At 42.6% G+C, this 24,750-nt stretch overlaps 1 protein-coding gene across 3 annotated transcripts in view; it reads right to left on the reverse strand.

Annotated features, from left to right (window-relative positions):
• Window positions 1-21,120, reverse strand: part of THSD1 (thrombospondin type 1 domain containing 1) — a 58,326-nt gene extending 37,206 nt beyond the window's left edge. For 2 of the 3 annotated variants that reach the window (XR_014013650.1, XM_081214977.1), the window contains exons 1-4: window positions 20,950-21,120; window positions 17,874-18,023; window positions 13,406-14,371; window positions 2,368-2,526 (exon numbers count right to left, since the gene is read on the reverse strand). Coding sequence is in view for 2 of the 3 variants with exons in the window: in XM_081214977.1 (XP_081071103.1) it covers window positions 2,368-2,526; window positions 13,406-14,371; window positions 17,874-17,931 (1,183 nt within the window). In the remaining variant the exon portion in view is untranslated. The remainder of the gene's footprint in view (window positions 1-2,367; window positions 2,527-13,405; window positions 14,372-17,873; window positions 18,024-20,949) is intronic. The other variant, XM_081214978.1, reaches the window with a different exon arrangement.
• Window positions 21,121-24,750: the final 3,630 nt, after the last annotated feature.

Genomic DNA, 24,750 nt, shown 5'->3' on the forward strand with positions numbered 1-24,750 from the left:
GGAACGTGGGCGCAATGGCAATTGGACCCTCCCGCTCTTCGTGGTAAACAAGATAGAACAAATTAACGTAGAACTACTTCACTCAGACCTTGGCGTAAAAACATCCTTTCAAAGCCAAGCAAAACTCTAGACTCTCAACCAAGTGAAAATAGGTGAATGATGAAAGACTTGTTCCCTGACTGATCACGTCTTCGTCTGCAGTGGCTGCTCCGTCAGTGGGTAGCAGCACTGCAAATGTACACGTGGACCTCTTAGCTGTTACACTTGACTCTGGCTGGAACCCTTCAAAACCGCAGCTGGAGAAAAGCCCCAAAGCTGCTGACCTCACCCATCTCTGCCTCATCTTGTCTTCCCTCTTTTCCTTGAAGTGAAGGAGACTTCCTGACGCTAAGCAGCCTGCAAACAGATCTTTACATTTCCAAGGAGTGGAAAACAGGCTGAACTGGAAAAAGAGAACAGTTGGAAGAAATGATCATTTTTATCCACACAAGCATTTATTTTTCTGAGGAACACTTATAGTAGAAGTAGGGGTGCCTGTAGCACTTACCCTCTCTGCTAATTTATAATGTACGAATTTCCAGTTCCCACCCAGGATTAAAGAGATTAAGATGCCAAAGCATGAAATAATACCACACAGCCTCAAAAACTGATTGCTAATTCCAAGATGGTTTTAGAAAGCTAGACTGGCCTGTACGTAGAGGCAAAGTGTTCAAGATAGCTAGCTTAGTATGAGGTCAGATCTAGTCCCCTGCTTTCTAGCTTTATGGTCTTGGGCAGGTGACGTACCCTCTCTCTCTGCTGCAAAGTCCTCACCTGTATGTGTAGATAATGACGTACTGACTTCATATGTGCAAGGCACTTAGAAAAAATGCCGGCAGCAGCAAGCTCTCAAGATCTGAGCCCAGCATAAGAATCCTTGCCTTGTAGAGTTATTGTGAGCTTTGAGTGAGATAATGTAATAAATGGTTGATATTGTTGTCCCTTCTAAAAGTGCAGTAGGAGCCAGGGGCAGTTGATTTTTAATTCATTTGAGCATTACAGAACTCTAGATGAAATATCTTAATACAACACGCCATCCCAGAATGGAGAGAAAGAAGTTATACACAAGGAAGGAGCTGTGGAGAGTAAGGGGACTTGTAGAGAAAAGGGCAGACAGAGAAGAGAGCCTTAGAAGACAGTGTGAGATACAACTGGAGAAAGAACAGATTCAGGGTGGGGCTCAGGGCTGATGAAAGAAGATGGTAGGCTGAGGGCTGGGAGAAGAGCCTGGGTCTGAGGTTGTAATAGGAAAATCATAAAGAGAGAATGTCCTTGGGATGCTGGAATAAAGGGAACAAGGCCTACAGCACTGGCTGGAAAGAGGAGACAGCAAGAATTTTGTAAGGTCACAGATGGGGATGCTGGTCAAGGTGTTGTCAGGTGCCAGTGGTCTTGGCTACAAGGTGCTCTGAGACCAAACACAGAAAAACACTTCTCCAGATCCCAAAGGGACAAGGAACCAGGGATGGTCTTCAACCTGGAATTGGACAGTGAAGAAGTCAAGACTGAACAGAAGGACTTCACCTAAGGGTCAGGACCACAGCAAAGGCTGGTCAACTAAATGGGGAGCTGGCTGTGTCTCCGAAGGGGCGATGGTGTGTGGGAGGAGCAAGGATTCTTTTTTTACTGTAACCTGTGGCAAATGAATGGGATTCAGCCCCATAAGCTGCAGCAAACCCAACTGAGTGACCTGAGCACCACACCATAGACCACCCACCTCCAATACTCACTGAGCACCTACTAGTGGGGGTCATTTCAAGATGCTCAGAGGATGAAGGAAGGGCCAGCCCCCCGGTGAGGGCAAGATGAACTTCCCCACCTTCTCCTCCTGGGCGGGGGGGAAAAGAATAAGCACAGAGCCCTTCAGGGGGTAAGATAGGGTGCCTTGCCCCATTTTGGACAAATAATGTCCATTTTGGTTCCCTGGGGCTTCTCGGAGATGAGGAGGAGAAAAACTCTTTTTTTAATGTTTTCCCACAATTTCTGGGGGGAGAAGTAAAGGAGGGAGAAACAACAACAAATATCAGGAAGAAATCATCATCCCTCCCATTTTTTGTATTTTTAAACATGATTTCGTACGTCTGAATCTTTCCTTTACACCGATGTCCTGGTCATTTCCCCATCTTCGACCGTGTTAAGTCCCCTGTCATCTCCCTGGCAAGACACCCCCAGTCGCAGACCCACTGAAGGGCACAGAGTCTGTACAGCCAGAAGCAGCAGCGACAGAGCGTCACGTCCACTCCTGAACTCAGACTGGCGACTGTCAGGCAGGTCTGGGTTCGACAGTCCCTCTGGGAAGAGGCTTGCGAAGGAGGATGGATACCTTACCCGCACAGTCCTCCAGGGAACACGGGGAGCTCTCCGAGGACATTCCAGGGCAGCCAGGTCGGGAGGGGGAGGAGGGCAGGCACAGGCGGCGACGCTCTCTGACACCGTCCCCACACGTGGCACTACACTGGCTCCACGGCTGCCACAGTCCCCAAGTTTCTGCAAGGACATCGGCCAGGCTTTTAATGCTAGCTCACTTGAGAATCAGAATTTAACTGCAGCCAAATGAAGCAGCAAAACTCAAACCTCAGGCTTTGAAAAGTCAGTAAAGAAGAACATTCCCAAAGAAGTGGAAAGCTGGAATGTTGCTGCTCCCCCTACAACAAAGGAAAGCTGTATAATCTGCAAAATATCAACCTTTCTAGAACTCTTCAGAGACCTAAGGTCACAGGACGACCAAATGGCCTGAATTCGAAGGAAAGACAGACTCCTCCAAGGAAAGCCAGGATGCAAACATCGCTTCCTGGGGCAGATGCCAGGCCTCATACAAGCTGGTGAGAAATCATCTAAAAATATAATGAACCGCCAGAAGCCTGGTGTGGGCTAGCGTGAGAATACAGAACCCCTGGGAGCCACACTACCCAACTGGGAATTTTTTTTTTTTTTTTTTTTTTTTGGTATGCGGGCCTCTCACTGTTGTGGCCTCTCCCGTTGCAGAGTGCAGGCTCTGAACGTACAGGCTCAGCAGCCATGGCTCACGGGCCAGGCCGCTCCACGGCATGTGGGATCTTCCCAGGCTGGGGCACAAACCCGTGTCCCCTGCATCGGCAGGCGGACTCTCAACCACTGCACCACCAGGGAAGCCCCCCAACTGGGAATTTGTACCCACTTGCAGGCTCTTCTCCACGGATCTCACCAGATCTTCACAAGGAGGACCGAGGGCAGGCACAAGACCAGGGAGAGCCTCCCTCATGGTGGAGGCCAAGGAGGGGAGGAGAAGCATTGTGGAAAAGACACAAACCTCGCCCAGATCCTCCTCCCCATCTGCTCTATCAACCAAAGCCCCAACCACTGGGGACAGGGCAGAAAACCCTGTCACTCTAAGAGCAGCAGCTGAAACCTAGTGCTGCCAAGAAATGGAAAAAGAAGAAAATCTTTCACCCCTAGAGAGGAGGAGGAAAGACCCTGGGCCCAGACTAATAGACAGTGTCTACCAGCGGCAAGGGGCAGGATCATGACAAAGCCCCATCCTTGAGACTCAGAGGTAGAGCGCTTGCCTAAGACTAAGGCTGAACCAGAACAAGACGTTCTTCCACTTCCATCAGCTAACACCCACCCTGCTCCAGGCTAGCAACTGCCAAGTATCAAATAACAAGAGTCTACTGCTGGGGGAGAGGCAAGAGTGACAAGGAAAAGCCTTTCTCATGTGCAGGCTCGAGCCTAAAGTTGAGGGTGCAACAGAAGTATGGAGAAAACCCTCTGGCAACCCAACTCCTACCCTAAACACAAAGCAACATTAGAAAATTTTGAACTCGATCGTGCACTGAGGATAGCCACAGCAATAGCAAAAACTCAAACACAGCTCAATTCCTTATTATATTGACCCAATCTCCACACTAAAGTCCTAGCATAAATAGGGTAGGCCAATTTCCAGGCATACATGCTATTTATCAGTGTCTACAGTTCTAAGAAAATGTCCAACTTTCAACCAAAAATTATGAGACATACAAAGAAGCAAGAAAAAAACAATAAAATATCCAAGTAATTAAGATAACCAGACACAGATGTGACCCAGATATTGGAACTGTCAGAGAGAGAGATTAACTATGATTAATATGTTAAAGTTTTCGTGGAAAATGTGAGTAAGATGCATGAACAGATGGAAATTTTCATCAGAGAATTGTAAACTAAAAAGAGTTCATTGGAATGCTAGAAATTAACAGCATGGCAACAGAGATGAAGAATGCCTTCTAGAGGCTCATCAACAAGACTCAACAGAGCTGAGGAAAGAAACAGTGAAACTGAATACATATCGACAGAAATCACTCAAACTGAGACACAGAGAGAGAGGAAAAAAAAGAGTGAATAAAACAGAACAGAATACCTAAGAGTTGTGGGACAATATCAAATAGTCTGTCATACATATGACTAGAATCCCAGAAGAAAAAGAGACTAATGTCCAAGAATTCTCCAAAATTAATGAAAGACACCAAACTACATCCAAGATGCTCAGAAAACATGAAGCAGTATAAACACAAAAAGGCAAACAAACAAAAAAGTTAAACACACTACACTCAAACTGCTAAAAACTAAAAATAAATAGAAAACTTTGAAGGCTGTGGTGGGAGAGAGGGGGCAAGGTGGAATTATATCACATACAGAAGAATAAAAATCTGAATTATAGCACACTTCTCATCATGCAAGCCAGAGATAATGGAGTGACATCTCTAGAGTACTGAAGAAAAAATCACCAACCCCAAATTCCATATCCAGTGAAAATATCTTTCAAAAATGAAGGAAAAATAGTCTTTTTCAGATGAATGAAAATTAATAGAATTAATTAATTCTACCAACAGACCTTCACTATAAAAAATGTTCAAAGAAAATTCTTCAAGCAGAAGGAATGTGATACCAGGCAAACTTGCATCAATCAATATAAAGGAATGAAGTGTACTAGAATTAGCATTTATAGAGGTAAAGATAAAATTTACTTCTTCTTATTTTTAAATGCTCTAAAATATAATTGATGATCTAAAGCAAAACAGTAGCAATGTATTATGTGTTTATACCATATATAAAGTAAAATGTATAACAATCATTCAAAGAATGGGAGAAACGAATTGGAATTGTACTGTTATAAGGTCTTTACACTATACATGAAGCAAGATATTACCTGAAGGTAGACTGAGAGTAATTAAAAATATACGCTGTAAGCTCTAGGACAACCACTAATAAACATTTTAAGGTATAAATAATAAACCAATAGTGTGGTTAAAGTAATTCATAAAAAATAGTCAACTAATCCAAAGGAAGGCAGATGAAAAGAGGAAAAAGAAACAAAGAACAGATGGAAAAAATATACAACTACCAAGATGGTAGATCTTAATCTAACCATACAAGGATTACACTAAATATAAATAATCTAAACACCAATTAGAAGACAGAGTTTGTGAGACTGGATAAAAAAGCATGACCCCACTATATGCTGTTCAGAAGAAACTCACTTTAAATATAAATACGTAAATAGGTTAAAAGTAAAAAGGCGGGAGAAGTTATACCTTATAAACATTAATCAAAAGAAAACTAGAGTGGCTTTATTAATATCAGACAAAGCAGACTGCAGAACAAGGAGTATTACCAGAGATAAAGAGGGATGTTACGTAATGACCAAAGGGTCAATTCAGCCAGCTGCCTTAACAACCATAAACAGGGATGCGACTAACACCAGAGCTTCAAAATACTTACTATAAAACATTCCCAGAACAGTCATTATTGATTGACAAATGCAAACATCTCTTCCAAGCATATAAGTAATCACTGCCAGAGAGAATAATTGAATAGTTCCCTACAAATAATTATCCTAAAGTCCCTTCTCTGTGAGCACCCATCCAATCCCAAGACCTACCAGGTCATGCCCACACTAGGCACAAGATATCCTCTGCATAAAAGTCTCTCTTTATCGTTATGGACAAAAACTCACAATGCAGTCAAGGGTATACAAAGCACTACAAAAACATATGGAAAACATGCAGGGCAGTTACATTCTCAGGTGAGCCAAGTGGTGCAATTTTTGGAATGAGTCATGGAATATGACTTCTTTACAGCAATTAAAAGTCTTGGATTGTCACAAGAGTGTGAGCATTACAAACCAGTGTCCTGGACCAACATCAGCTGAGGTGTGGTAATTATGTTCCACCCAGAGGTCCAGCTGAACACAACGTTGGTTCTGTGCCTCCCAGATCACTCTGTGGCTCCTCAAATAGCAGAACAACAAGCCAGCTTTGTCCTCAAGCTTCAGAGCTGTTGAGACACTGAGCTCCCAGTGCTTGCAAAGCTTTGGGAATCTCATATTAAGTCTCTCTGAGCTAAAGTATTGTGATTTATTTTTTGAAAAATTTACTGGGAATTCCACTACTGTGGAATCTAAATTGAAAAGTCAATATATAGTTTATCCTTCTCTTGTGCTCATATTTAAGACCACAAAAGGCAGAATTACAAAAGCTGAGAATCCTTTTTTTATTCTTTCTTAACTCTTCTTTTACTTTACTTAGACATTATTTAAATACATAAAGTCATTTGTCAAACTAAAAACAAAAATTCCATTAGTGGGCACCAGGAAAAAAAAAATCAAAGGTTTGATAAAAGCATGAATCTTAATGTCAAAAATCTCACTTTGAAATGTGTTTTTTTCCTTGGAAAGTAAAATTATGGCTGGCAGGATCATCAACAATTTAAAAAATAAACATTTAAACTAAGTTTTAGGTTCTTTTACTGCTAAACCAAATTAATCGAACAGAAAACAGGGGAAATCACTCAAATAAAGCAATGAACAGATTTAATCAGCCAAAATTTAAAAAATGTCTTAAATACCTTTATTTGTTCCCTGAAGATTTCTGTTAATAACACTGAGGAAAATACTTGGCAAAACGGGAACTCACTGGCTAGCTATAGTTCACATGTTACAAATGACGAATAAGATGACCACTATTCTAAACAGTAGTCTTACTTCATGAATGAAAGGCTGTTTTGTTTTGTCCCGTTTAGATGTCCATACATGCACTCCCACTGCGTAACAAACCCGTGTGACCAGGATAAATGCCTTTCAGGCCACTCTAGAGGATATTAATTCTGAATGAGCAAAATGTGTCTGGAATAAGAAAAGGGAGATTTGTTTCCACTCCCAAGAATATTTGAAGGAATACAGAGTATGAAATATTCACATCTGCAAGACATTTCACTCAAGAGACTAAAGTAACTAAACAAAACATCCTTAGAAGAAAATTCTATTAAAAAAATAGTTATTATAAAATATACAAAAAAAGAAAGAAAATTCTATAGACATGAGTAAGTAGCCAAAAGCAGCAGTGGGAACAAAGGCACCTGGATAAGCAGTTCAGGTTTTCTGTGCCCCACACAGGCTCACTCATATTAGACCAATCATGCTTAGGCCTGGGCCAGTGGGCTCCAAAGTGGGTTACATGTCTTTCAGGAGGGGTGGGAAGCACAAGATGAACCAATGAGATGAGGAGGAAAATACTGGAACTTTTTTGATCTAAAAGTTTCATATTGTTTACTATCTAGATTGATAGATGATTATATGGGAGCCAGCATGGAATAGTGGGAATAGCAAATGCTTAAGTCAGTCTAACCACCAGTAGTGGGTAAGCCACCAACCTTGGAAAAGTTACTTAACCTTTCTGTGCCTCATTTCTTCACCTCTAAAATTGACAATACAATAAGCCTAACTCATAGGGTTATTATAAGGATTAAATGGGTTAATATTCATAAAGCACTTAGAGCAGTTCTTGGTGCAAAGTAATCACTATATAAATGTTATTATGTCAGAAAGTCACATACAGTATGTCAGCTATTCTAAAAAAAAAAAAATCCCAAAGGAAGAGCAGGAGTTACACCAGGTGGAAGGGTTTACCGGTTCATTCACTTTCAGAGAACTGTGGAGTATTAAACCACCTAAGGGCCTGCTTATATTTAATTATATTCTCTAGTTTTAGGTGAATTAAGTGGACAAATGGCTTATAAAAGATTCTGGCAAAGAATTAAAGATGATACAATAATTAAGCACCTGCAAATAAGAGGCAAATCACAGGGTGATAGTACTACTCTTCTTGGCCAAAAGCTCTTGTTCAGTCACATTGTGAAGGAAAAACAAGACCATCTAATCCGAGAAACAAATGTAAATTATCAAGAAAACCATGTGTTAAATAGATACAATGTTTACTTGTCAAAAAAACTAAGTAAAAAAAATTATGTGACTATGAATTTATATCCTCTATCATTAATTCTCAACTTTGCCCTAAATACATATTTTGCATTGAGATGCAGGGTCCATTATCCCTTATCTGACAACCTTGGGGCAGATGAATTCAGAATTTAGAATTTCTCAATTTAGACTTTTGCATGTTATTACAGCGCCTGTACCAGATATTACTAATACTCCCCTAGCAGCATCCCATAATCACACACATGAACGCTTCTGCAGAGAAACACATAAACATTCATACTAAGTAGGATAAATGAAGGTCACAAATAATCATGTTTTGACATCTTTTCGCTGTAAATCAGTATTTATGGTTTTAAGGTCCTAAGACGTATTTGGAAAAAGAGACAAACATATCAAACCCTTTATTCCCCTTCCAAAAGGAACTAATGAGAAATTCATTGTGAGTCGGTGGGTCACACCTCATGGTAGGTTCAATGGGGTTCCTGAATGATGCCATTTGGCAAAAAAAAAACCCAGTCTTTACTGCTTAGAGCTGTCCATTTAAATGGAAACTGAAAAGAACTCGATTTAGTTATAAACTTTTATACTAAAAACACAAAGGCACGGAGTTTCCCACCACTGGCGTCAATTTCACTGATTAACCAAACAGAGTCCCTGTTGGGCGGCCACACAGAGAATCTGGGGTCTCCAGGAATGTTCAGCCCCTCGAGGTACTGCTTCCAGCCCTACTGCCCGGTCGTGTCTAGTTGCTGCAGCCCTACAGGGAGCCCTGAGCACCCTCAGCCTAGACACAGAGCATCACTTCCTGTTCTGCTCCTTCCCAGGGAGAACCAACACAAAGACCTCCTACTCCCAAGGTCTTTCATCACGTGGCCCGAATTCCTTTACTCCCCTTGGTTTGCTTCCACTAAATTCAGTCCATTAGAATTTTTTTTCCCTCTAAGCAATACATTCTTTTGAAACGGCAAGCATATCTTGAATGATTAACATAATTGTTTTTCCACTGATACCTAGCTCAGACATCAGAGTGCAATTTTCACTTTAATAAACACGTACTGAGTACCTGTTAATGTGGCAGGTGTACAAAGCGGGCCAAATAAAGATCATAAATAGCTTCCTGGCAGCCCAAGTCGGCTTGTGTCGCCAAAGGAGCTTCTCCAATCTGGGGGCAGGGTGGGGCAGGGGAGAAACGTGGGGAGAAAGACCCTGAACAAGCAATGACAGAAGTGATAAATGCCATGAAAGAGGAACTACGGATGCTGGGCCAGCGTACAGCGGGGAGTTTACCTAGTCTGGGGTTGAGGAAGAGTCACCCAGGAGGAGACCTGGGGGATGGGTTAATGTTAACCCAGTGAAGGTGGGAGGAGGGCTGCCCAGTCTCCAGCCCATCTGTGGATGCCCATCCCCATAAGAGTGAGGTGTCAAGTGAGGTGACTGATACGTTTTCAGCAAGGGAATAGCCTCAGCTGACCTGAATTTTCAACAGTTCCTCTCTGGCTGCCTTGAGAGAATGAAGTGGACGGAGGGAGGGAACCAAGCGGTATCAGTGGAAATGGAGAGACGTGCAGAGATTGAGACAGAGATTTTTTGAAGAGACAAAATCCATAGGACCTAGTGATTTATTCATAGGAAGTGAAGGAGAGGAAGGCTCCTGGGTTTGGGGTTTGAACAATGAGATGGGGTGGAGTCCTGTACTGAGGAGCAGGCTTAGGGGGTGAGGTGATGAGTCCAGTTCCAGATATGCTGCTTTCGAGGTGCCTGGGAGACATCTGGGGGGTGACAGCTATTCAGCACTTGGATGCAGGGGAGAGATACCAGTATGGAGTCATCAGCGTCAGGACAGTGATCACCTAGCGAGTGTGTGAAGAATGAAAAATGCTGAGGTGCTAATATAGGATGCAGACGTCCAAGCCTTAAGGGATGCGATGGGGTCATGGAACCAGCCGGCAAAGGAGACCTGGAAGGAACAGCCAGGGAGGCAGGAGGTAAACAAGGCAAGTGTAATGTCACAGAATCAAGGTCAACGAAGATACGGACTGGAAAGCGTCCCCAGAGTTTGGGACCTGGAAGTCATTCGCTGGCTGCTTTAGTGAGAGCGTTTGCAGGGGAGGGGTGTGGGTTTGGAGTGGGTTGAAAAGTGAATGGGGGGGTGAGGAAAAAAACCCCAAAGTACAGGTGGCTTTTTCAAGAATCGGGGCTATAAAAGGAAGACAAGAGAAAGAGGCTGTGCTCTGGGGGAGAACCAGGGGATGAGGGGTGATTTTGTTTCGTTTTTAGATGAGACAACTAAGTACATTTCGAAGTTGATGGGAATGAACCAGTAAAGAAGGGACGGTTAGAGATGGGGCAGATAGGGGGATAACGGTTAACAGAAGGTTCCCGATAGAGCAGAGGGGTTGGGACCCACAGTGGGGGGGAGGGTTGACCTGGTACTGGAGGAATGACACTGCTTCCCTGGGGACAGCAAAGGAGGGGGAGATTGTGGGATGGCTGCCTGCAGGCTTACGGATAGTTTGGTGGGAGCTCGCACCTGATGGCTTCCCGCTGCTCTGTGTGGCCGGAGCCGAGTCAGCTCAGAGAGTTAGGCAGGGGCAGGGGTGAGGTCCGAGGAGAGCAGAAGAGGGCCGAAAGGGCTGCTGTGCAGGGCAGGAGCACAGTGAGTAGCAGGGTGGGCAGCATGGTGGGCCCAGGGGAGGGTGGAGGCCCGGCCTGCCCGGGTGTAGAGGGCAGCTGGCAGGTGGCTGGATCCACGCAGAGCCGGGGGGTGGCTGGGTGCGATCAGAAGGATATCGGGGCAGAGGCGTTTAGGGTATTGGTCGGAGAGTGATTAAAGGGATGGGCCACGGAATCTAGGCTGGAGAGAGAGGTAAGTGCAAGCAGGGAAGTGGCCAGTGGGTGGGGAGAGAGTCAAAGGAAAGGGACTTCTAAGGAGAAGGAGTGAGTGAATTTGGAGCAAGAAACACGTGGGGCACTGAAGCTGCTCAGAGGCTTGGGCCGTCAGGGAGCACAGGCTTTTAGCGGGGACGGAAATAAGAGCACGTGTAAATGATCAGGACAATCCCTGCCAGATTAACCTCTTGCCAGCACCAGGCTTGCACCCAGGAAAAGGGAAAGAAACGCAGAGGAGCCTGGGCCATGGATGAAACTGTAATAACCCCACTTCTTTGTGATTAGGGAGGCCGTTATGCAGAGAATTCAAAATTTCAAGAAGTTTTTAGAAATCTTGCTTTGAATCCTCACTAAAGAGGCTTCGTTCTTATAATGAAGGAGGTGAGAGGAAAGAGACATGTTTGAGGACGTCGTAGAGGAAGTGAAAAGCTACTAAGTACAATTTGGGATTTAGCTTTGAATTCTGATCATACCTGCCATGGACTTGCCACACGATGTAATAACAGAATTTTTAAATACATGTAAAAGAATGAAATTAGAACATTCTCTAACACCATACACAAAAATAAACTCAAAATGGATTAAAGACCTAAATGTAAGGCTGGATACTATAAAACTCTTAGAGGAAAACATAGGCAGAACACTCTTTGACATAAATCGTAGCGATATCCTTTTGGATCCACCTCCTAGAGAAATGAAAATAAAAACAAAAATAAACAAAAGGGACCGAATTAAACTTAAAAGCTTTCGCACAGCAAAAGAAACCATAAACAAAACGAATAAACAACCCACAGAATGGAAGAAAATATTTGCAAACGAAGCGACCAACTCCAAAGTGTACAAACAGCTCATACAGCTCAATATCAAAACACACAAACAAATCAATACAAAATGGGCAAAAGATCTAAATAGAAATTTCCCAAAGAAGACATACAGATGGCCAAAAAGCACATGAAAAGATGCTCAACATCACTAATTATTGGAGAACAGCAAGTCAAAACTACGAGTTATCACCTCACACTGGTCAGAATGGCCATCATCAAAAAGTCTACAAACAATAAATGCTGAGAGGGTATGGAGAAAAGGGAACCCTCTTGCACTGTTGGTAGGAATGTAAATTGGTACAACCACTATGGAGAACAGTATGGAAGCTCCTTAAAAAACTAAAAACAGAGCTACTATATGATCCAGCAATCCCATTCCTGGGCATATATCCACAGAAAACCATAATTCGAAAAGATACATTGCACCACAATGTTCATGACAGTACTATTTACAGTAGCCAAGACATGGAAGCAACCTAAATGTCCATCAACAGAGGAATGGATAAAGAAGATGTGGTACATATATACAATGGAATATTACTCAGCCATAAAAAGGAATGAAATAATGCCATTTGCAGCAACATGGACGGACCTAGAGATGATCACACTAAGTGAAGTCAGTCAGGCAGAGAAAGACAAATATCATATGACATCACTTTATATGCGGAATCTAAAAAATGATACAAATGAACTTATTTACAAAACAGAAACAGATTCACAGACTTCGAAAACAAATTTATGGTTACCAAAGGGGAAAGGTCAGGGTGGGGGAAGGATAAATTAGGAGGTTGGGATTAACATATACCTACTACTATATATAAAATAGATAATCAACAAGGACCTACTGTATAGCACAGGGAACTCTACTCAATATTCTGTAATAACCTATATGTGAAAAGAATCTGAAAAAAGAACGGATATATATATATGTGTGTGTGTATATATATATGTCTAACTGAATCATTTTGCTGTATACCTGAAACTAACACAATATTGTAAATCAACTATACTCCAATGTAAAATAAAAATTAAATTAACAAACATAAAAAAAAATACAATGTAATAATAGCTGACGTTTATCACTGCTTCCAACCTGCCAGGCACTGTGCTAAGAACTGTACACATTGATTTCACTCAATTCTTACAACTCTCTGAGGTAGATACTCTTATTATCCCCACTTTATTGATGGGGAAACTAAGACCTGGAGCGGTTAGTTAGGAGTGAGCTGGGTATGCTAACCAGTACTCTTCATTTTTCAGATAAGGATGCTAATGCCGTTTGGGACATTATGAGGAGTGAACCATAAAAATGATGGTACAGTTCATAGAAAATCAAGTTCACCTAAATTCAAAATAATAATTTTGATTGCATGAAGGCACCAATTTGATTAAAAAAAATTTGCTTTAAAATCTCAATACCAACCTATATTTCTCTGAATTAGCATGCACTCCTTCTCCTTTGCAGAAAACTGGGTTCTGCTTGAAACGCCAAAGTCAAAGCAGTATTTATTCCTCCCCATGTCAAACAAAGTGCAGTTGAATACTGTTCTGCTTTCTCCCAAGGTCAGACTGTTTTCAGCCAGCCGAATGGTCCTTTCCCCAGGGCGTCTGGGGGCTTCCTTGAAGACAGCGATCACCCCTTGGACAAAGATGCATGGCGGGGGCAGCACCCTCACCTCCACCCCGGACTCACACGTGAGCTCTGGCGCCATCACCAGTGCGTATCCAAACTTCTGGGCCAGGTCAATGGGGCCTGTGGACGTAATGACCGAGTCTCGGCCAAGCAGCTTCAGCACCACAGTGACATAGGCTTCTGGCCCCACAGGTGCACAGCCAAACTCAACCCACTGGCCTTGAGCGAGTTCTGCCCTCTTGCTAGCCCTTATCTCCAGCGGCTGGCCCTGACTCATTGTTGCCTCTGGAAGGCTGTTGGTGAAGATGACATCCACCAAGATGTCGGGCTTGTCCACGGGGAAAAGGCACAGCGGCTGACTGGTAAAAAGGCCCACCTGGAAGGTGCCTTCAGCTGCCTTGGATGTCCTGTTCAGGTCAACATGAAAGACAGGCCATTCCACCTTCAGAAAGGCGCTCCTCTCCCACCAGGGGACTGGAGGGCTGCTGTCTGTGGCTTCCGGAGTCATCGTGAACCAGTAGTCGCCGGCCTCCTTGAAGTAGAAGCACTCAAACTCGAGGGTCCCCTGGGACTGGTTGGTCAGGAGGTATTTGGTGGTAACAGTCTGATTGGTGTTGGCCTCCAACAGCAGGACAGAGACATTCCTCAGCGTCCCATTGGCACCATCCAAATACTGGAAATCCACAGACACTGTCCTGTTGCTTAGTGCTACATGGCGCGGTTCCCCCAGAAGGAGATATTCAGCTTCTCCAAGAACTGAAAGGAAATGGTCAGAGTGGGTTTTAAAAAGGAATATCTGAGCGGCACTATTGGTGACATCGATGGAAACAGCATTTCAGACATGAGAGAAGTTTGAACTGAGCCAAAGATGATGCAAAATGCTGCTGAGTGCTGACTCTGGGAGCTGGGCCCTGAGCTGCTTCCATTCTAAAGTGGCTCTGTTCCTGCATCTCCATTTTTCATGGTTTTGTTGAAAATAATGAATTAATGATAAATACTCTGAATTCACAACAGTCAACAATGTAATACATCAGTGATGAAAACCTAATAAGCATGAGTAACAATTGACAAGTCTCATGATAAAAATCCAACACTTGACTTTTCTCATTTTAGGCACATTGAAGTGTTTAGGTATTTGGGGAAAATGGATTTACAGTGAAATGGGAGAAATCCTGATTTAAATGCTACAATACGCACTGCTCTAGATTACTTAAAATGGGAGACCCTAAATATACAGTTGACCCTTGAACAACATGGGCTTGAACTGCACAGGCTCACTTCCACACACACAAATTTTTTTCAGTAGTAAGTACTACAGTACTAGACGATCTGTGGTTGGTTGAATCCGCAGATACACATAGCAGATATAGAGGAACAGCAGATACAGAGGGCCGACTATAAATTATACCCGTGCAGAAGATCAGAGCCTTTAACCCTTAAACCCCGTGTTGTCCAACGATCAACTGAACTTCTAAGTTACTGTTTTCTGACATTCAAGACAAGTGCTTGAGCATTTTCACCAGTAAAGGCCTTTCCTTTGTATAAGGCAGAAATTTTCAGATGAATAAGAAATGTTGACATTCTATCCTGCATGGGTTATTCAAGGGATAGAGTGAACATTTATGGAATAGCTAAGCTTGTCCTTAGCAATTTTAATGACATTACAGTAACTGCTATTGGCCTAAATAGGACAGATGGCTACTGGCCCACAAGTATCACTCTGTTAGGATCAATTCTATCTTTTTTTAAAAAGAGACCCATCAGAGCAGCTGAAGTAAAGAGTGGGAAGAGCACAGACACACAAGAATCCCTGTTTCTATTCTGAACCCTGTCCAAGTACATATCAAAGGAGACAGAATGTGGCAATGCATCAATCAGCTGGCCTGTGACTAGGGTAAGAAACATTCTAGAGTTAAGGAACCGTAGTGCCCTTTGGTTTGAAAAACAACATGTGTAAGTATGAATTTATGAGTCTTCTTATATATACATGATAATATAACATAATATTATATTAATATAATAATAATAATGTGTACATATCATATATGTCCAAAGGACAATATGCTGTCTGGGCTGGTAGCCTTTAAACATACTCAATCAGTGATTATTCGATGATTCACTTTGATGGACAGCAGAAACCAATACAAGGTTGTAAATCAACTAAACTCCAATAAAAATTTTTAAAAAAGAAAAATAGACTATTCAAAGATATAAAAAATGATTATTAGAATCAGCACATGAAAATATTGGCACATAAAGGTTTGTTTTAATTAGCTCAGCACTTCACCCATTTCTTATTTAAGATGAGGTGAAATAAAATATATAAAACTTGGATAGACCTGAATGCTTAATCAGCACTTGCTTGAAAACCTCAATAGGATAAAGTTGTTTTGATTTGTTTTGTTTTCATTTTAGTCAGTACAGAAATTGAGGGACACTCCCTTTTGGATGGAGACAGCTCATCCAAAGGCGGCTCCTTTCGGTGCAGCTTGTGTGCTTGTTCAGGGTGGACCTGACACTTTTTTGTGAACAGGTGGCTGAAGAGCTTCCAGTACTCACAGTAGCCCAGGAAGGACTGCTGAGAACAAAGGACCGAGAACAAAGCTCATATTCATTTGAATCTGACGGGGCAGAATGGTTCTGTGATGCATTTTAGGAGTGAGAGGCACACGGCACTTAGTTAACTAATGAACTGTCAATGACGGATACCGATGAGGCAGATCAGATTCTGATTTGATGGGCAGCCTGTCGATGAAAGAGACACACATGGCCCTTTGGAAATGGAGGAAACAGACTGCAACGGATGGGTTCCAACAGCAGCACAAAGGAGGTGTGTACTGAAGAGGGAACTTGCTGCTTTACTCTCAAACTCTTGCTTTTACAGACAAGAATACACTCATTTAGAAAACTACAATTTGGTTGTACCACATCCTGACTACTACAGCACAGTTTTCTCCATTCTTTCATTTCCTCTCTCCCCATTCCTTTATTGTATTTAAAGGAACCGGTGTCTCAATATAAGCAGGTTGCTTTAAAAAAGAAAAAACACTAACTGGTAATGGTATATTTTGATCAAAATCAAATGGAGAAGAGAAAAAAAAATCCAGGTCTATGAAAATACCTCCTTTTCCAGCAGTAGCCTTTGTACTCAACTTGTATGCTCTATTTTATGCTCAATCAACTTTTATTTTTATATTGCAGTAAGATATACTGCTCTCAACAATAACAAACGTCCTTGCAGACTGTTTAAATGGAAATTTTTGATGTCTTTATCATTATGAAACAAAGCAAGCTTTTATAATTTTTTGAATGAGGCTGTTACATATAGAGCAATCTATTTTTAAGTAGGGATAAAGGACTTTAAAAGAAATGATCCCAGATTGGTTCTCTGCAAGTCAAGTGTCTTTTTGCTTAAATAAACTTCTTAAAAAATAAAAGACTGAGGGAGGAGACTCACTGGACAAAAGTAACAGTACACACTCTGGTCCATCCAACCGATATTACACGAGCCAGGATTCTCTGTCTCTTGGATGATAATTTCTTCATCAATTTGAAAACAGTTTCCACTCTCATACCACCAACTGCTTAGATGTCTGAAATACTTGGAAATCATCAAAAGAAAACTGGTGGGTATTATATGGTTGAATCTACTGGTTCAGTAGTTGCATAAAACTCTCTGAGAAATGAATTTTTAGTTGAATCAAGATGAATGAAGAAAACTAACATTAAGCACCTACTATGTGCTCAGACATTCAGGTATTTCACATTCTTGAGTTTATCTTATCATCATAACAACCCTGTCAATATTATTGCTGGCACAGACAGAGATTTAGAAACTAGACAAAGGCACACAACTGGCAAGGATTGAAATTCAGATTTGTTCCAAAGGTATTCCAGCAGCAAACTCTCTTGTCAAGTGAAATCTCATGTAGAACCCCAATATATAAAACATCACTTCCTGCGTGTGTGAGTGAAGTTTAAACATATAATACTGAAATACTAGGAAATCAATCAAAGAGAACTGAGGGCTACATGCTTGTCTCCAATTTGTGAAATGAGTGTATTTAAAGTGAAATTTGAATTAATAACACAGAACCTTAAGAGAATCCAGGGTTGCAAGAATCACAGTTTAAAAGGCACTGCACTGTAGTCCCTGCCCCGCCTCCTTCATGTAGGGGCATCGACATCCATGCATTTATAAACCCTCCATTTATGTTTCTTCATTGGTACCCACAGCATAAGTACACACAACACTCACCATAGTCACAGAGCACCACCAACAATAGATTTGAAAAGTCTTTCAACATTTGTTTCATTCTGATCAGCAAAATCCCAGGTCTTTGGTCTCCTCATGTCCTTTCTCACATCCAAATGGTGAATTTTTCTTCAAAAACACCTGAAAGTAGAACTTCACAAAAACGTTGGCTCTGTTCAGTGTGATTCATAAAATAGTAATCCTGAGATGACAAAACCATTCTAAGAAGTCAAACTGCCTAGTTAATACTGAAAAGAAAACAGCAAGGACATTACTGTTCCCCCAGGGAAATGATCTGTAATTTACATGTCCTTTCCTTCCATTATAGCTCACCTGCTAAGAGCTTTCAGGTCTGCCCAACACCAAGACTATCTCTGCAAAACGCCACGTCTCTTACCTTTATAGCACATCCTTAAGTGGAGAGTTGGTTGTTCTCTGCTTAATTTCATCAAAGCTCCTTGCCAACCTGGATAATATTATATCTTCACATATTTATATGCTTGGCATAGTTAATATGCCAGTTAATCAACTGACCAAAATTTTGCCAAACTTTCATTTTGCATCGTGCTGTGTAGACTTGCCTTGCTTCCACAAATGGGTTTATTAACACTGTCCTTCTTGCACAATTGGTGTGTTATCTGGATTGCTTCATTTCTTAATGCCTAGGAGCTATATCAAAACTATCGAACCTTTAAAAAAAAAGATACCCAGATTATTGCAATTAAATATGAACTCCAGGTGGTCCAGACTTCCCTTGGTTAGGGCACTCTAAAGAGAAAACAAGTAACAGCTATCATCTTTGTCAGCCTTCCAATACTTGTTGCTGCTGGCTGGCATGCATCAGGAAATGGATGATTTCATGCAGCAATCTTCCCAGACCACCTAGGAGGGCAGGGAAGACTTTGATGGCCTGTGGTTCAGAATGATTTGTGGGAAGAGGCACTTATTTTGATATAAACAGACTATTAGACAACAGAATAAGATGCGGGGCATTTAAGAGCCCGTATTTTTCATACTTGAGTCTAGGAAACTATGGGGTACTAAACATAAACAAATATATATTTTCTTAATGTTTACATTCCCCTCCATTATGCAGTTAATCTATTTTTAATAAGTATATTATATTCCAAATATACGTATGTCACATCCCTTCGGATAAGACAGAAATTAAGGGAACTAAGAGGACTGACTGAAATAATCAAAAATTCAATGGAAAGGAAATTGGTGTGTCTCTATTAGCTTTCTTTCTGTAGGAGTTGGTTGAGCAAAGGAAATGCTGTACTTCCTCAAAGAGAAGCAGAGATAGGAAGTGTAATCATGCAGATGATTAAGGCTCCCACCCTCCCCAACAAAAAGAAAAGAAAATTCAGTTTTGTTGGAATTAGGCATGGATTTGACCCAACCCTTTCCTTGAATATGAACTGGGAAACTTGACCAAAGACACAGCAGGTGAGCATCATCGTATCTCCCGGGCAAGTGTAGGCACTTCGGGCAATTAAAATGCTTCCTTTTAGTCACTGCTACTCAGTAATCAAAGTAAGGAGAAACAAGCTATCCCTGGCCCCCAAAAGTTGTACTGGCTTCTCCCAAATTGCTTGCTTCCCCATGACAACCATTTTTTTAAAGAAGTTCTTAATCACAACTGATTTTGTGCTTATAACACATTTTCTTTCTTATGAAGAAGACTAGTAAAAGAGAATAGTGTCATAATCTATATTTAGAGCTGGATGGAAATGGAATTACAAGATAATCCAGGCTACCTGAAAACAGGCTGCTTTATTTTATAAGCCATAAGATGGTTTACATAATACGGATTTTTTTTTAATGCTCCCAAGCTTTTGAAAATAAATGCTGATTTTTTTTCACTAGCTCAAACACTAATTTGAAGATGTTAACAGAGCATCCCAGAATGGAATGGAATGCCGGGTAAAAAAATCACTACGTTTTTGTTGTTGTTTTAAAGAAAATAGCATGCTTCTTTAATTTTTTTCAACCTTGCTTGCTTATTTTCCTCCAACACGTGTTCCCAATACCACAACTGGCTACTTACAATGTTTAGCTTGAGAATCATTTTGAGAAAATAGGAACTTAGATATACTTTATACACATTTTTTAAAACTTCCATATAGCATTCACACCCATAAACGTTTACAGACAAATTCTAAATGTATCAGCTAGAGGGTAGGAGGAAGTTGTGAATATTCTCAGTGGCTATTAAGGGCACCACGCTAAGCTCAGATCCCATGTTTTTGCTGAAATCAGCTAAGATACACGCTTCTGTATCCCCTAGTGTCTTCAGAGCTGCAGAAAAAGAAACTGAATTATGCTAAACACCATGGGACCAATGATTTATGAAAGAATAAAAGGAAAGACAAAAAGAAGCAAAGTGATCTTGTCCCTTCTGACAAACATGCACACGCTCGACTGTATATCTAATAGTAATATTTATTAGGAGGAAATCGCTAATTCCAAAGCGGCTCGTGTAAACGGGCTGTATTTATATATTCCGGCCAATCGGCGAATATATGCCTGGTCCCACGGGTTGGATGCTGCTTCCCCACATCTACTCAGCTTTCTCCAGGCCTGCGAGTCAAGTTTACGCTTGGAAATCTAAGGCTGCCGGTGTTCCCCAGCACAAAATCTCTTAAAATGAGGACCGTTTTGCAAGGCATATACCTCATACTGCTTGCATCCCTGTAAGGATTTCTTTATGGAAAGAAGCAAACCTGTTCTGAAACGCAGAGTACCCCAGAAGCTGTTCTTCAAGGGTCCCAACTATTCGGACTCAACACCCATCAATCTACCGTCAGCCTCAGACACTCGGCCACACCTGCGCCAGGAAAGCGCCGAGTTCAGGTTGAAGTCGAGACTCAGAGATCCGGAGACGACACTTTTTAACGCGTGTCCCTGGGGGCTGAGCACCAAGGAGCGAGGGAAGGGGACCGGGTGCGTGGAGAGAACGGTCCCGTCCACCAGTGCTTTCCGGCGGCGGGGAGGGTGGGGCGGAAGGGTCCCGGGAGCCGCCGGGGACCCCGCGGCGGGAGCTCCCGCCGGGTCGCTTCCGGAAGGCGCTTCTTACCTGTGGGACCGGCGGGCGAGGTGGCGAGGTGGGCGAGTGGCCTGGGGCGCGGCGAGGCAGCGCACCAAGCATCCCGCGTCCCGGGACTGCGCCCCCCGCCCGCCGCGCGCCGCTCCCGCAGCTCCGCCCGGGCCCGCCCCCGACGGCACGGGGAGGGCGGCACCCGGCGGGCGGGGGGCCTCTGGGAGCTCGCGAGGGCCGCCCCGCCCGCTCTGGGCAGCGCATCCTTCCCTGCCCGCGCCCGGCTGGCCCGCTACTGGACGGGAAACCCGGCAGGAAACGCGCGGCCGGGGAGGGGACGCGGATGCCAGCCACGCACACCCACCGCCCGCAGGCGGGAGCCGGGTTTAAGGGCGAGCCGACAGTCTCCCGGCATTTCCGATCCTATCACTTCTCCCCCCTCCGCCCCCGTGTCATTGTCTTCTGGGGGACCACGAGTCAGGCATGGAAGTGGTATAACCCGTGGGCTGTAAACTTTTTTTCCCCGAATGTCACTGAAGAGGTTCAAAAGAGAATAGTTCAGGTAAAGTGCATCTTCGTTTTTCTTTCTCAGGAGCCAGAAGTGGTTATTTAATTTAAAATAGTTTTAAAACTCTAATCCAGAAGTGTTAAAGTTGTGTTTTTAAAAGAATACGAGAGGATAGAGTTCCACCTTAGCAGCCGTGCTTGTTTTTGAATAGGCTGCAAAGTGCAATGCAGTTTACCATTAACATACCAATGTGTGGGAACAGAACTCGTAGCACAGATTTGGTGGCCCCTGGGGAGCAGGTGATTGGAAAGAGGCCCCAGGAAACTTTGGGAGATAATAGATACATTCTATTGGTTGGGGTGTGAATCACATGGATTTATTACGCATTTGTCAAAACATCCAACTTAAGATCTGTGTATTTCACTGCTTGTAAATTTTACCTCAGTGTTTAACTCTTAGAAATATATCGTTTGCAGGTCCTTGAATCTATTACTTAATCTTTTAAAAGTAGCACAGGTATTCAATTATCAGAGCTATCAGAGTTTACCAGAGGCACCAAATTTGCAAAGTACCCATCTTGTCAAATAATGCTAGCAATACTGATTAAATCCAGCCAAAGCTTCAAAAAAGGCTTTAAGGTTGTGGACTGAAAAAAGTACACAACGTTAGAGTTGTGAGTTAAGTTTTATTTGGAGCAAAATGAGGACTAAAGCCCAGGATACACCTCTCAGATAGCCCTGAAGAACTGCTCCGAAGAGGTAGGGTGTGGGAGGTCAGTGTATGTGTGATTTGTGTGAAGGAGGATGCTGCAACCGAGCACACGTTTTGGCAGAGGCTTGCTGCTAGTCACAAGAAGGATGCTGTTCGTCACCAGCCACAGGTGTCTCTGTTAATGATTTTAGTGCTTTTCTGGATATAAGATGCAAGAAATCGGGCTCCTAAAATCTTCTCCTGAAAATATCTAACTATCTGATGTCTGTTCTGCCAGTTTTCCCAGGGCACAGAGTGCCTCACTCCTGATCTCCACCCTGAACTCCTTTCAGGGTATGCTGAAGGTCAGTGACTGCCGGGGCTAGTGACCTAATCGTTGTAGAGACAGGTGGCAAGTGACAATTTTTAGTTGGCAAAGGTCATCATCCAATTTCACCGTCAGAATTATCTAGTCCAACATCTATTACTCAAGTCAGTTAGAACTCTTTTTAAATACATGCCACAGGCCCTGCCATTTTTGGTTTTGAAAGCAAAAGCTCATTTTAAGAGTGGGAGTTAGACACAGCTGAGATTAAGTCCAGCCCTGCCTCTGTAACCTTGGGTAAGTACTTAATCCCTCTTTTCCTCCACTGTAAAAGGCATCTAATAATAGTTATATTGAAGTTTTGGGGTGACTGAGTGAAACATACAGAAAGCAACTTGCTCAGTGTTGATCTTTCAGACACACACTCTTCCTAGAAACCCACCCTTTGCCTAAATCCAGGTGCAAGTGCCCAGATCAATGTGCTTGGTCATTTTTTAAATAAGACCTTTATTGAGATGCTTGGTCATTTTTGCTTTAATTAGAATACTTGCCCAACTGTATTACTGTTTACTGGACAGTTAAGATAGTTTAATCCTTTCTAAAAGAAGGCAAAACCCTCTTGCACTGTTGGTGGGAATGTAAATTGATACAGCCACTATGGAGAACAGTACGGAGGTCCCTTAAAAAACTAAAAATAGAACTACCATATGACCCAGCAATCCCACTACTGGGCATATACCCTGAGAAAACCATAATTCAAAGAGTCATGTACCATAATGATCATTGCAGCACTATTTACAATAGTCAGGACATGGAAGCAACCTAAGTATCCATTGACAGATGAATGGGTAAAGATGTGGCACACATATACAATGGAATATTACTCAGCCATACAAAGAAACGAAATTGAGTTGTAGTGAGGTGGATGGACCTAGAGTCTGTCATACAGAGTGAAGTAAGTCAGAAAGAGAAAAACACATACCGTATGCTAACACATATGTATGGAATCTAAAAAAAAAAAAAGGTTCTGAAGAACCTAGGGGCGGGACAGGAATAAAGACGCAGACGTAGAGAATGGACTTGAGGATACGGGGACGGGGAAGGGTAAGCTGGGACGAAGTGAGAGAGTGGCATGGACACATATACACTACCAACTGTAAAACAGATGGTGGGAAGCAGCCACATAGCACAGGGAGATGAACTCGGTGCTTTGTGTCCACCTAGAGGGGTGGGCTAGGGAGGGTGGGAAGGAAACGCAAGAGGGAGGGGAATATGGGGATATATGTATATGTATAGCTGATTCACTTTGTTATACAGCAGAAACTAACACAACAATGTAACGCAATTATACCCCAATAAAGATGTTTAAAAAATATTTTTAAATAAAGTAAAAGAAGGCAACATAGATGTGAAGAAAAAAGCTTTCAAAAGAACAGTGGTACTGTCTTGGCTGTATTGAACTAAAACAAGCTGGCTGACGAGATATCTTGAGTTCTTTTTCTGAGTGAGTGACTGGTCTAGGGATCTTTCGCAAATTGTGTAAAATGTATTCACTATCTCAATACACCCTTTAAATAAATGGGGAGATGTTTTTCCCCCTAGATAATACTCTGAGAGACAAGCTTTAACTGACTCGTGATTATCAGAACACAGGGAAGAACACGAATGACTCAGTTTTCACACTGTGATAACAAGATCTTACATGTGTGTTAACCTGACTTTTCTGGAGTGCTTCCCACATCATGGATATGGCCCATGCATGGAATCTGAATTAAGACAGCATATCTCAGACAGGCTGAGCCTGGACAAGTCTGGATAAGAAGCCTTTTGGGAAGAGGGTAAAGGATACAGACTTAGGTTTCAGACTCAAACTCATGATACATTATAATTCAAAAACCACTCGATTTAGTTAATGCTTAACTAGGAATCTACCATGTACAGTCACTGACCTAGGCCAGTGGGAACTCCAAAAAAGTGTTATATGATATTCCTTGAACTTAAAGAAACCCAATTTCTCTGTTTTCTTACGGCATTAAGGTAACAATTAGAGGGCTTCCCTGGTGGCGCAGTGGTTGAGAATGTGCCTGCCAGTGCAGGGGACACGGGTTCGAGCCCTGGTCTGGGAAGATCCCACATGCCGCGGAGCAACTGGGCCCGTGAGCCACAACTACTGAGCCTGCGCGTCTGGAGCCTGTGCTCTGCAACAAGAGAGGCCGCGATAGTGAGAGGCCCGCGCACCGCGATGAAGAGTGGCCCCTGCTTGCCACAACTAGAGAAAGCCCTCACACAGAAACGAAGACCCAACACAGCCAAATAA

Source organism: Mesoplodon bidens (assembly GCF_964165515.1).
Source record: "Mesoplodon bidens genome assembly, chromosome: 17".
NCBI lineage: Eukaryota > Metazoa > Chordata > Mammalia > Artiodactyla > Ziphiidae > Mesoplodon > Mesoplodon bidens.